Genomic DNA, 12008 nt, shown 5'->3' with positions numbered 1-12008 from the left:
AAAGTAAAAGATGAAGTGTCTGGCGTTAACCAATTTGGTCGGAATCTGGCACCGCGTTCATTTCAACTCAGAATCGTTTGAGGTTTAGCAACGCATGTCTAGCTTATACGATGACCTGAAGGGCTAGCCAATGAGCCGGAGAACAAGTCAGTGTTGTTACCCTCCTAAATAAGTCTGGTACTACTTCATCGGTCCTGGAGGGATGAAAAACTTGGTTGGCACTGGTACGGTTTCGAGCCGATCGTGCAGACACACTGTAACCTTTTACTGATTGCACTACACCCACCCTTAAACAGAAGTATTTGACAGAGGAAATATTATACAAATTATTTGTGTCAAAATGAAAGGATAATGATGAAATAGGATGAACCAGAATTTGAAAAAAGTCCTCTTTCCAACATAACTGTATGTAATTATTCTGGGAGATTAGCACTCCTTCCTGTCAATTGAACACAGTCAGTTCAGTCCTTTTACGGCATGAAGCGTGAGAATTACGTCTCGCAGCGGTGTTGTCATCTTCATGTTAATGAATGACTACACGTCTTGCTTCGGCCAATCTTCGTAATTTTAAATCTATGAACGGTGGTAAACGATCGTCCACGTGCAACTCATTTTCAAAGTCAAGCTTGTAGTAGTAACATGGTCTTGAAAAACTACTCTTCTTTCCACAAAAATAAGAATAATGTAATATTAGACAATAAGTTAAATAAATGTAGATGAATAAAAACAGCATCATTTACGCGCGATTTGAAGGTGATTTCAGCAATTAACACTGATCCTGGTTGGGGATGAATGCAAGACTGTGCTGGTGTTGAGTAGATTGGAACAATCGTTTATAATTTGTCGCAAATTAGAGATGTAGTGTGCATTTTATTGGAGATGGTTTGCATTGTAAAAGAGTTGCATCAACGTTTCCAGGAAAAATCTGGCTTTTTTTTTCTTGAGAGTTGCTTGAGAAAAGATTGTGAGTTTTAGCAAATTACCAACTTTTCCTCAACCAATTTTTGAGAGAACGAGAAGAGATACGAGAAAAGTAAAATAAAGCTCTAGTAGAAAAACTTCTCCCCTATAAAACAATTCAAACTGAGTAAGTTCTTGCATGAACTAAGTTATTGGGCTTTGTTCGAAGTCACACATTTTGGCGCACAGTCGAAAATCTGAATCTTCGCTTTTTTTCTCTTTGCGCGACTACGGTGGTACAACTGGAAATTCATTACCATCTTTCGGTAGAACATCAAGGGAAACCTTCAACTGCAAATTTTTGTCTCTGCGGTGTCTTACTTTCTCTACAGCCAGTTGGGAAAAATAGAAGAAGGAAACTTTCACTTTTCTATTCACTTAAACTCGACGCCATTGTATCCGTTTCACAAATCCGAAGCAATTGGGATCCGTTCCAACTCATTTCACCGGTCTGCCGACGCACCAATCTGACGCAGTGAGACCCGTCCCACATCATTATGCAGCTTTCTGGCGTCAGCGCGCCAATCCGACGCCGTGAGACCCGTCTCCCTCTCTTTTTCATATTTTGTGACACACAGACACACAAACGCACACATACGTACACGTACTATTATTATATGTAACGATTTAATGCTTCGTCGTCACATTGGCAGCTTACTTCAAATACTGAATACGATTTTGCACGGTTTGGTTCGGAGAAACGAATCAGACGTCACCATGCATAGTTCAGAATAGCAAGAAAATCATCATCAAGTGTGATCCTTTGGGGCGATCTTGATGACGGATTGTTTCACTATCAAAAATATGGATAAGATCTTTCTATCGTTTTATGTCTTGTGTGGTCTCACAGCTAAACTACTTTGGTTACTGCACTGGTTTCGTTTTTGAACATTACACCACTTCGACGAGAGAGTATCCGATGCGAAGGAAGCAAAATAAGCCACAGTTGAGCAACTTATTTGCTTCTCCGCACCTCCACACACTATCTCGTCATGAACTTAGCCAGGTCATTGTGGACGGCGCTAGAAGAGCTGATTTTCGCGCAAAATCACTCGCTAAACACTCGGCTACGCTGGCAACTTAGCATCTATCACTAATTCCGAATTAAGTCGGTTTCACAAGATCATACTACCATCTTTCTAGCCAGTTGTGTATGTTCTGGGAGTTGTTTATTATGGGTCCTGAATAATTCAATTTCTCCATTTATGCTTCTGTCGAATTAAAAAAAAACATTTGTAAGTTTATTATTTGTAAAGAAGCTGCGCATAAAGTTGATGAACACTTGAAACGTACAAGAAGAAGTATTGTCGGTCGTAATACAAACTATGACTTAAGAACAAGAAATTTGTTTTAGTACAATTTATGACACAAACAGTACATTAATGGGCCAAAGTGTGATGAACGCACACTCTTTAAATTGAGTAACGGAATAAAACTAAAACAAAAGCGAACGGAAAAGGCACAGGTAAAACTGTGCCTCCTCTTTCTGGATCACCAATTCGTTCATCAACGACTTTTTCAGGTGCACAGTTCAGCTGTCCGCAGAGTTCAGCACAAGAAGGACAGATGATACGAGTTGTGATTGTGCCGATACTGTGTAGTCGCTGAATATAACTTCTGAGAAATAGGAATGTTATGTACAAATTTAAGAAATTTTTTTATTCAATGTAACTATTCTGAACCATTAAGATCTCGTTCGATGAGACCCAAATCCTTGAGTAGGGCCAACAAGAGCATTCATTTGGTTCTGGACAAGCCAAGGTTTCAGTTTCATTAAGACCTTAGATAGACAGAAAAATCATGTGGAGACAGTTTCCCTCCATTTTGAAATAGTTCACAGTCTACCCCAAGCATCTAGTACCTAAAACCTGAGCAGACAGTGTAATTTTGCCAAATTACTCTCTATAGGTGAGGGTTTTTGGTGCAATTGTTGGGAGCTTTCTCAAGGGCATCAGTTCTACGAAGAGTATGCGCTACTACTCAAAAAAAGAAGTTCACAGCATAATCATAGCAAAACAAAAGTTATATCATAACAAGTTATATCATAGCCTATGCCCTGTTCTCGTTAATGTTGGGCAGCAACAGCAATTTTCTGATCATCCCGCTAAAGCGCAGTCAAAGAAAATGTAACTGTGAATGCGTAGTGACGCCAGATGTCTGTTGGGACTTAAAAAACATTCTGGACTCTTGTTTCATCCGTTTTGTTGGAATTCGAGGCCTTCTCTTGTGTATTTGCTTCATCTCGTTAGCCCACTATTTCTTGAATTACCATTGAAACGAAAGTGCAACGACAAGAGGGATGTAAAGCTACGAAGCGAGTGACACATTTATGATACTTGTCTATATCTAAAACTTTATAAAGGCTCCCTAGGTGCCCGAAATAATTCCCTGGCTGCGAGTGGAGATCAGAATAGACTCAGAACCAAGAGACAGGAGACGTATCGCAGGAAAACCGTCCACCCAAGCGCGAAACTTCTTCAGGAAGTCAAGCAAAACAAAATTGGTGTTGTTTGTGTTACTCGTGGAAGTAAAAGTCATTGTGCAACTCTTCTGCGTGATTCTGACAGATAGAATCATAACTGACTCCTATTCAAACAAATGGAAAGACAACGGGACGCCGTAAGTATCTATCACAAGATTCCATCTTCCTGGGAGCCTTATAATTCTCCGAGATCCGAAGCTGGAGGCTGATACCCAAAAGACAATTCAACAGCGGATCTGAAATCAGTGAAGGAATTGAGCAGTTTTTGTTTCGGAGGACGTTTAAAGCCTATGATCATGGTCGAAGGCAGTCCAATGGGAGGTCTGGGGTGGATCGCGGCGCGTGGTGCGTCGAACCGCATGAGCGCATGTCGCTTTGACAAACAAGCAACTTGCAGCCAACTTGAGGCCCTGAATTTGGAAAGGGTTTACCGAGTTTCAAATCAATTTTGGTTCCAATTCCGTTTTTGAGTATCAGTCCTTAGAGTCTCAACCACCGAGCTTCTGTCCCAGGGCTTCGTCACAGAAAGTATTACAGTCACAGTATCAGACGCTTCTGGTTAAAACATCGACTGACAATCATCACTTCTGATTGAAAAACTAACAAGTTTTGAAGAGTATGGGTGTGGGGTATAACTTAATGTAACCCACTTAATGACAATGACAACGACAACATGGGATATGCGCGCACGGCTTAGTTGGCTTTACTATTTATTTCTTGAACTGGAACAATGAACTGGATGTAGGCCATTCTCCTCAGCCAATGTTGACACTCCAATTAGGAGTCCAGGAGCTAGACATTGATTTGTTAAAGAAAATTAAAAAAACTCATACCTTTTCCACATGTATGAACTGCCCTTTTCGGTAGCATGGATAAAATTTAGAGTACTGTGTTTTAATGAATAACAAGCTTTGGTTGCAGATAGCCTAAACTTTATGTGATGCACTTCAATAAGAATGATTTCTATTGCATTTCACTTTTTGGAAAATTTATTTGAAGTTTTCTTCAAGGCATGATTAAAGGATAAAGGATGAGGTGCACAGCACCCTCGATGCTCTTATAAGCTCCCTAAGCCGGTCGTTTCCTCCTGCCCACCTCAGGGGTCAGGTCGTTCTTCATATTCATTTCTGGACCCAGACCTGCTGCATTCGGATATGTTCGTTTCATTGAGACATGGGACATCCGAGACCAGTCGGTTCCGCATAAACAAAGTCTTTTTCAGATTCGCCAGAAGACTGATGCAACCACATGGTTCGTCGGTCAGCATTCGTTCCGCTTGGCTGATGCTAGTAGATGTTATCAAAACAATTTCATCGGTGTACGTGTCGACCATCACCCTTCACTACTATGTCATCCCAGGGGTAGAGGTAGGTCACAGGTAGAGTCACAGCTTGACCTCGTCCGCAGTGGCGTCCCTCACATGCACTTCTTCTGGAACTTGAATGACAAAGAGGCCTTCATTCATCCTTGTTGAATACCTCCCTCGTAGCTGTTTTCTCTATTTCTCATCATGCAGCACAGAAAATAAACCACATCTGCGAGTTCAACCTTTTCTTCCATCTTGATTCTTCTTGGGAGCGAGATCATCATTTGCTTGTGTGCATCATGTCAAACTCATAATCTAGAGGTTGCTAAACACAAGGTTGACAAAATGCCGCAATTTCGCGCTTCTTGAAACAAATATTACTGCACCGTTGGAGTACTTGAGTCCGACCAAGGGTTGTCCTGCAACGACGGGACTCTGGCCAACTGGTCTTCGCATGATGTCATCGACGGCAAGGTTGAACAGAAAGGGTCCTACCACAGCTCATTATTTTGCTCAAGTTTTCACTCTAGGCAGTTAGTTATGTCGGACTGGTGTTGAAGTGGTTCTTCAAACCATCTCATTAATTAATCGCACGAACTTGGTTGGGGATAAAAACGGTGCGACAGTTCTAGATTTTGTCTAACAAATAGACGTTCATTGTGAGGACGTAATCGAGTTAAAGGTTGAAGTGCCATTCTTAAGCGGTGGAAGAGTTGACCCTTGCCACGCAAGCTGATGGCGTCGATGAATTGGGATGTAAACTCATCTCTTCTCTTCCAGCTCCTAGGGTTTACGCTAAGGTGTCTGATTGCATTTTATCGAGCGGAAAGGACAAGCAAACAGCAAAGGTGGGCCCACCACGTGCAGGTTGTATAGGCGGGCCCAGAACAGCATCACCTTGATCACCTTTATCACCTTGACTCCCGTTGATCTTCGAACTGGTCGAGCGGACGCCAGTAATTCTTCCATTTGTCTCGATCGCGTGCCAGAGTAGCCCAATGGTTCCTCCTTTCGCGTGGAACACGAAGAGCATCATACTTTTCTTTGAAGGACTTCGTGAAGAAATCTGACCATCGGGTCGGCGGTCTTCCTGTAGTGCGCTTAATATCGCGGGGAACATAGTCGCTCAAGGCTCTGGTCCAACGGTTGTCGGTAAAGCGCACCACGTGTCCGGCCCACCTTATTTTACTTTCCTTGATAAACGCGACTGCATCTATAATCTTCGATCGCTGACGTAGGAGAAAACTTCGAATCCCGTCCCTCACTTGCGTGAAACGGGATACTCCTAGCATCACTTTCACAACTGTACGTTCAATGACGCTCATCGCGTTTTCTTCCTGCTTGCGAAATGCCCAGGTTTCCGAAGCATAAGTCAAAGCAGGAAGTACGGTGGTGTTGAAGAGGTGAGCACGGAGCCGGGTGTTCCTGGTCTTTTTCACTACATCCTCGATGCTCTTGTACGCTCTCCAAGCCGCTCGTCTTCTCATGCCCAGCTCGGGGGTCAGATCGTTCATCATGTTCAATTCCCGATCCAGATAAACGTAGCTGGTGCATTCGGATATGTTTGTTCTGTGGAGCGTGAATGGGGCATCCGAGACCCATCTGTTCCGCATAAACATCGTCTATTGTAGATTCAGCTGAAGACCGATGCATCCACATGTTTCGTCGAATTTGGTCAGCAGTCGTTCCTTTTGGCTGATGTTAGGTGTTATCAGCGCATGGCGCAAATGGTGTAGTTGCCGACCATCAACCTTCACTCCCATGTCGTCCCATTCCATCTTTCGCATTGCGTTCTCGAGGGTGACTGTGAATATTTTTGGTGAGATTGTATCACCCTGATGGACCCCCCCCCCCCCCAACACGGTCTTGCCGGTCTTCGGTACTGTTTAGGAACCTTGCATTCCGACAGGTAACGTGTAAAGAGCCTCGCCAGGGTGTTGATGAGTACTGGCGGAAGGTCCTTCAGTTGTTCTGGTCTTATTCTGTCGGGACCGGGTGCCGTTCGACTTTTTACCGACATGATGGCATGTCGTATTTCGGACGGGAGAAGCTCTGGAGTGACATATCCGTCTTCCCTCAGATGGTGAGGAGGCAAGTGGACATGGCTGTCGAAGAGATCGGAGTAGAAGTCGTAGATGATTTTCTCCATTCCCCTTCTCGATGCAATGGTTGTTCCTTTCGGGTTCCGGAGAGCAGTCATCTTCGTCTTGCGACTGGTGAAGTCTCGACGTGCATATCATATGCTTTTTCCCGCCTCTGCAGCTTCAGCCAGCACTTCTGCCCTTCTCTCTTTAAGGTCTTCCTTTATGGCCTCTCTGCAAAGCTTTGCGAGCTCGGACGTGAGTTCTTGGTTCCCTGCGGCTCGTGCTGCTGGCGTATCAGCTCAAGAGCTTTAAAATACAGGCGTCTGTTGATGGTTTTAAAACTCTCAGCCTTCTTCGCGCAGTCGTGAAGGTGTTCAACGAGCCGGTCATATTCCTCGTCGATGTTGTCCATTGCGGAATCTCCCCAAAAGCCGGCTAGCGTAGCGAAGAGATCCCAGTTGATGATAGTTCTGGGATTTCGCTCTCTGAACTTGGCGGCTTTCTCTGCTCTCCTTGTGAAGGAAAATCTTCCTTGGATGAGGCGATGGTCCGATCCCGTATACAACTTTGGTACGACAGCGACGTCCGTCATGCAGAGCCTTTTATTGACGATGATGTGGTCTATTTCATTAGGTACCCTCCACAGGGTGACTCCCACGTCCCCCGTACAGAGGAGGGCTTCTGGAGTAGCGAGTTCCCATGGATGGTCCTAGTCGTCATGATGAACTCGGAGAGCCTCTCCTCCTGGTCATTCCATTGTAGGCCGTGGGTCCTGATGTGAAGTTCCTCAGCCGTTCTTCTTGGGCCAACTTTGACGTTGAAATGTCGTTCTTTGCCGTTCTCGTATTGACGAGGACGCCAACTCCACCAACACCTCTACTGTCGCATGTTCCCAAAAACAGTTCTTCTCCAGTTTCATATACGGCGTGTAGAGGGTGACGTCGTCTCGTCTCGGTCAGTCCGATGACGTCGTATTTGATCTTGAGCATCATCAGATGTTCGATGGCCGCTTCCGATGCAAGCGTACGTGCGTTATAGGTACAGATCGTCATCCTAGTCCTTTTCCATTTCGGTAGCCTATATGACTTCTGCAACCCCGTCCTTCCTGGCGCTACCGTACCAGGCTTTCCTCCGGAATCAGGAGGCTCTTTTCTATTACTGTGTTTTGCATAAAAATTTGAAACCATGGGCAGGTTACATGAGGTTTTGAGAGAACTACCGTTCTCCCGGAGTGGGCATGTGGAGCCTATTTGTTGGAGGCGACTCCAAACCGCCTCCCTTGCACCTCCCAGTCATTTGATTGCAGGCTTTTGGCCGGACCGACGTGCGGGATACAACGATGTCATGAGTCAGTCCTGGCTTAGCAGAAACAGGGAGTCCATCTCCTGAATCCACCCGAGTCTCTGGGCAGGCACAAGGTCGGTTTTGTCCCGCGATTAGACCCCTATCCGCCACCCGGGGACGCGCCACGTAGCCTCGCGAAATCATGCTGTTCTGCAGGAATCTCTCTCAGTAGAGGGATCACGGCCTAACCGGCTGTGATCCCTCTACTGAGAGAGATTCCTGTAGAACAGCATAATTTAATATAAATACAGTTCGAGGCAACTAAACCTTTGAAATTCGAGACAACGAATCGACTTCAACACAACACTTGCTATACATAATCAAGTATCGCTACTTTTAATAGGAGTTTAATACTTTTAATATTGTGGCTTGATAGTACAATGAATGAAGTAATTGTTTACCTCATAACATCCAACCGTATGCAACCATTTGGTAGCACCCCGTTCATTTTCGATCCTTATACCATCGTCCAATTCAAAACAACGAGATAATGGGGAGAAGATCTATAGAAGAGTTTTCTTTTGAAAATTTGTTTTGTTTTTTTACTTTTAACTATTTTAACTACAAGTACAAGTACTACCTCTAACGAATAATTGTTGTAGTTCATGTTATCCGGGAGAGTACAACGAGTATCAGAATCTTCTTTTGAAATATCGCCAAAAACCTGAAGTGAGTGCCTGATAAAGTACAAGTTTCAGATGTACTTCTGACAATCAAAGGTTTCATATGACCGGCTCATAGTTTTACAATCAAAGGTTGTAAAACTATGAGCCGGTCATCACATAAGAAAAGGTGGAGGAAATTTACTGAACTCGCAAGGATGAAAGGGTTGGTTGGCACTGGGGCGGTCTTGAATATATTCTATGTCAACTAGCAACAAAAGAGATATTTGTCAAATTGGAGTAAAAGTCCCACCTTAGTCTTAGGGAAATGTAGAAGGGCACACATCCTTCAAATTCCCGTTCGTATTTCTTTAAAGTAGAAATTAAGAAAATTATTTCTTTCGGATTGTGCTTCAAGGAGCATCTGGTGGCTGATATATACCGTATTTTGTATAAATGTTATATTCCTTTGAAAAAAATCAGTAGTTGCAGCAAAATATAACTTGCTCGAGAAGAAAAGCTAGTTAAATAAAACGGTATACAAGAACAATTTTGCTATTTACCAATATTCTTTCTGCGTCCAGAGTTTGTATTTTAACAATCTAATAATTATGGAACTGGTTTCGAAGCAGCTTGTTTTCATTCTTTTTTAAACGAAACTTCTTTAACATAAGATTTGGAAAAATAGATGAGAATGAAATGTTTTGAGAGGTCCATTCCAGCAATCATAACAATATCTAAACAGGAATAATGGGGCAAAAACGATATAGTAATCAGAAAAATATTTCTCAATTCGCAATTACTGTCTCTGAGATACTAATTAATTAGTAGACGGAAATGGTTGTGGTGGGGTAGCTCTGAGGAAGCTTAGGTGTTCTTGTGCTCAGGGAAAACAGTAGGGCGTTTCAGGTAGAAAAATGCATTACCTTCAACAGAGACATGCTGCAACAAGTTCTGGGATATACATGCTTTGGAGTCTGTTTTCTTTGAAATAGGCATACTTACTCTGTAATAAGGGCAGAAATCTGCAGCAGCAACATGTCCGTAGCCCCATATAGAATGACCAGTGCTATTTCGGTACAAATTTTTAATATTATAGTCGAATTCAGGCGGTATCTGGTTTGTTCCAGCAAACAAATTACAGCGAACCTTCGCTTTTCGGCCATGACTACATCTGAAACTCAATGCTATACTAAAGAGCAACATTCACTATCGCAGTCACATCATACCTTGTATCATCAAGGACATTACAGTAAGGGTACGTATCGCGAAGATGTGTCCTCATCCAAGTTAGACAACTTTGTTTCGCAAAACGACATCCTAAGTTACGACCCCATGACATTTCTTCGGCTTTGCTATAAAGTGAATTGACCAAAAATTTTTTACTATGTGTTCTAAACCCTGAAAACGCTTAGATGTGAGGAAGTCATACTCGTAATTTGCCCGATACCATCCAGAATCTTCAAAAAGTGCAAGTGTGAGACGGCTTAATGCATGCACTTGTGTACTGATGCCACTCATCGCTTCGTTCTAAAAAGAGTGCAAAAAGGAATTTTCGGCAAGCGTAGATAAATGCTAGTCCAATGAAAGTTTGCCAACGGGCATTTTCAGACTATCCCACCACATTTTTCACCTTTCAGATGCGGAAGAAAAAGGCAAAAAAGCGTTAGAGGCAACAAAGCGCTTCTTCATTTCAAAGGAGATACTATGCTTATCTGGGAGGATGAAAACGCTGATTTGATACATCGATTAGCCCCAGGTAGTCATTTACAAGCTGCACTCAGAATCTTCAAACGATATCGAATTGACGTCGAACGCGTGGGCGATGTCCAGAGGGGTTGATCGACACAACACATCCTATATACTTCATGCCAAGAAGTTAAGAAAGGAAAAACAGTCATCAATAAATGAGGAGAGACAAAGGGAAATTGGTCGGAAGTAGAGTGGCAGAAACTTACTTCAAACACACGTTTTTCCCAATGAACACCAGCTGTTCCAGCGCCTCCCTGACTTTCAATCTCGGCACCTTCCAAATCCGGGCACCCAAAGAACTTTCGCGCTTCTTCTCTCACCTTCGGTGTGACCATCATGAAGACCTCATGACTAACCTACATTAATGTTGTCAACTCTGCATGCTAAAAGAAACTGAAGGTATTGCGTATGAGATATACAACCATGAAGAACCATGAACCGAAATGATAAGCTCAGAATTTGTTTGAGCATTGAATGAAATGAATGAGAAAAATCTTAAAGCAAATCTTCGTTCGCAAAATCATCCGAAAAGTCTTGAAACAAGTCTCTATCGCAGAAAAGCCTCTTTTCTGTGTTTAATCTCAGATCGCTTCCTTAATGTCCGGGGAGGCTGAAAACTACCCGGTACAGAAGTGGTCTCTGTCCTAGACAAAGTCCTATGGAAGTGTCTCTCTCAGCTTTAGTAATTTTTTTTGCTAAATTTTTGTGCCTTTCCGTTACGAAGGTATAGGTGAAAGTAAAATATCTTTATGAGACACAAAAATCCGATCATTCGCTTGTGGCCGATTTGTTGCGCGTGAAAATGCTACAGTTGTGTTTAAACTATCACGTTCTAACCCAATAATTCCAATCAATCGAAATCCACAACAGCTGATCTACACAATGTACCGATAGCGTTATAGGGGAGCGCAGTTCGGCAACAGGAGAATTGTCAATGGTGGAATCGCTGCGTCGTTGTGCAGTGTCTGCTTACTTTTAAAGGCATCGTATCACGAAACTGACGATGTTGGGGTCTCTGTGAGCAAATACGGAGTTCGAGGTGGAGATTATGAGTATGAAGATGACCCCACTCAACTCCGTTCGACTCTTGTAGAGAGACCTCCCTGAGTTTCCAGCGCTCGCTAGCAGATGCGGCCCGTACACAGGAGTGATGAGTTCTGACGTACTTTGCAGGAGTATGCCGTTTTCCATGTTTTTTTTTTCGGAACAGTCAGGGAGAATTGAGTAAGATTACACTCGTCCCCGTAATTTACACTCCGAACTCTATATTTGCCCCCAAGATCGTCTGTTTTTTTTTGATACGCAGCCTCTAACCTGGGTCCCCTGTTACTGTCGATGGGATACAGCGACGAAAACATCGTCCGCTTCAAATGAACAAGCAAATTTGCTATTGTATTTCATACCATGCGGTAATCAAATGAGTCAAGAATAACCGAAGTCGCAAGCGGCTAGCATTTCATACTTCACAAGAATGTAAG

The 12008-nt window shown here is 43.2% G+C and overlaps 4 protein-coding genes across 6 annotated transcripts in view; all 4 read right to left on the bottom strand.

The window, feature by feature from the left end:
• Positions 1 to 2372: 2372 nt before the first annotated feature.
• Positions 2373 to 12008, bottom strand: part of RB195_015425 (uncharacterized protein) — a gene marked incomplete at both ends in the record, with an annotated part of 58169 nt that continues 48533 nt past the window's right edge. For 2 of the 3 annotated variants that reach the window (XM_064206136.1, XM_064206135.1), the window contains 8 exons: positions 7549 to 7990; positions 8052 to 8326; positions 8578 to 8679; positions 8757 to 8840; positions 9784 to 9952; positions 10008 to 10133; positions 10211 to 10308; positions 10737 to 10886. In XM_064206136.1, coding sequence (XP_064062012.1) covers positions 7549 to 7990; positions 8052 to 8326; positions 8578 to 8679; positions 8757 to 8840; positions 9784 to 9952; positions 10008 to 10133; positions 10211 to 10308; positions 10737 to 10886 — 1446 coding nt within the window. Of the gene's footprint in view, positions 2565 to 4275; positions 4369 to 7548; positions 7991 to 8051; positions 8327 to 8577; positions 8680 to 8756; positions 8841 to 9783; positions 9953 to 10007; positions 10134 to 10210; positions 10309 to 10736; positions 10887 to 12008 lie in introns of those variants that run through there. The other variant, XM_064206134.1, reaches the window with a different exon arrangement.
• RB195_015428 (uncharacterized protein) lies at positions 5660 to 6361 on the bottom strand (the record flags this gene model as incomplete). Its single annotated transcript, XM_064206139.1, has 1 exon — positions 5660 to 6361. One exon carries the CDS (start codon positions 6359 to 6361, stop codon positions 5660 to 5662), a length of 702 nt encoding a protein of 233 aa, XP_064062020.1.
• Positions 6371 to 6948, bottom strand: RB195_015427 (uncharacterized protein; the record flags this gene model as incomplete). Its single annotated transcript, XM_064206138.1, has 2 exons — positions 6371 to 6552; positions 6609 to 6948. The coding sequence occupies 2 exons, from the start codon at positions 6946 to 6948 to the stop codon at positions 6371 to 6373; spliced, it is 522 nt and encodes a 173-aa protein (XP_064062019.1).
• Positions 7053 to 7424, bottom strand: RB195_015426 (uncharacterized protein; the record flags this gene model as incomplete). Its single annotated transcript, XM_064206137.1, has 1 exon — positions 7053 to 7424. One exon carries the CDS (start codon positions 7422 to 7424, stop codon positions 7053 to 7055), a length of 372 nt encoding a protein of 123 aa, XP_064062018.1.

This window comes from Necator americanus, chromosome V (genome assembly GCF_031761385.1).
Source record: "Necator americanus strain Aroian chromosome V, whole genome shotgun sequence".
In the NCBI taxonomy this organism is placed as follows: Eukaryota; Metazoa; Nematoda; class Chromadorea; order Rhabditida; family Ancylostomatidae; genus Necator; species Necator americanus.
This window is presented reverse-complemented; position numbering and strand designations above follow the sequence as displayed.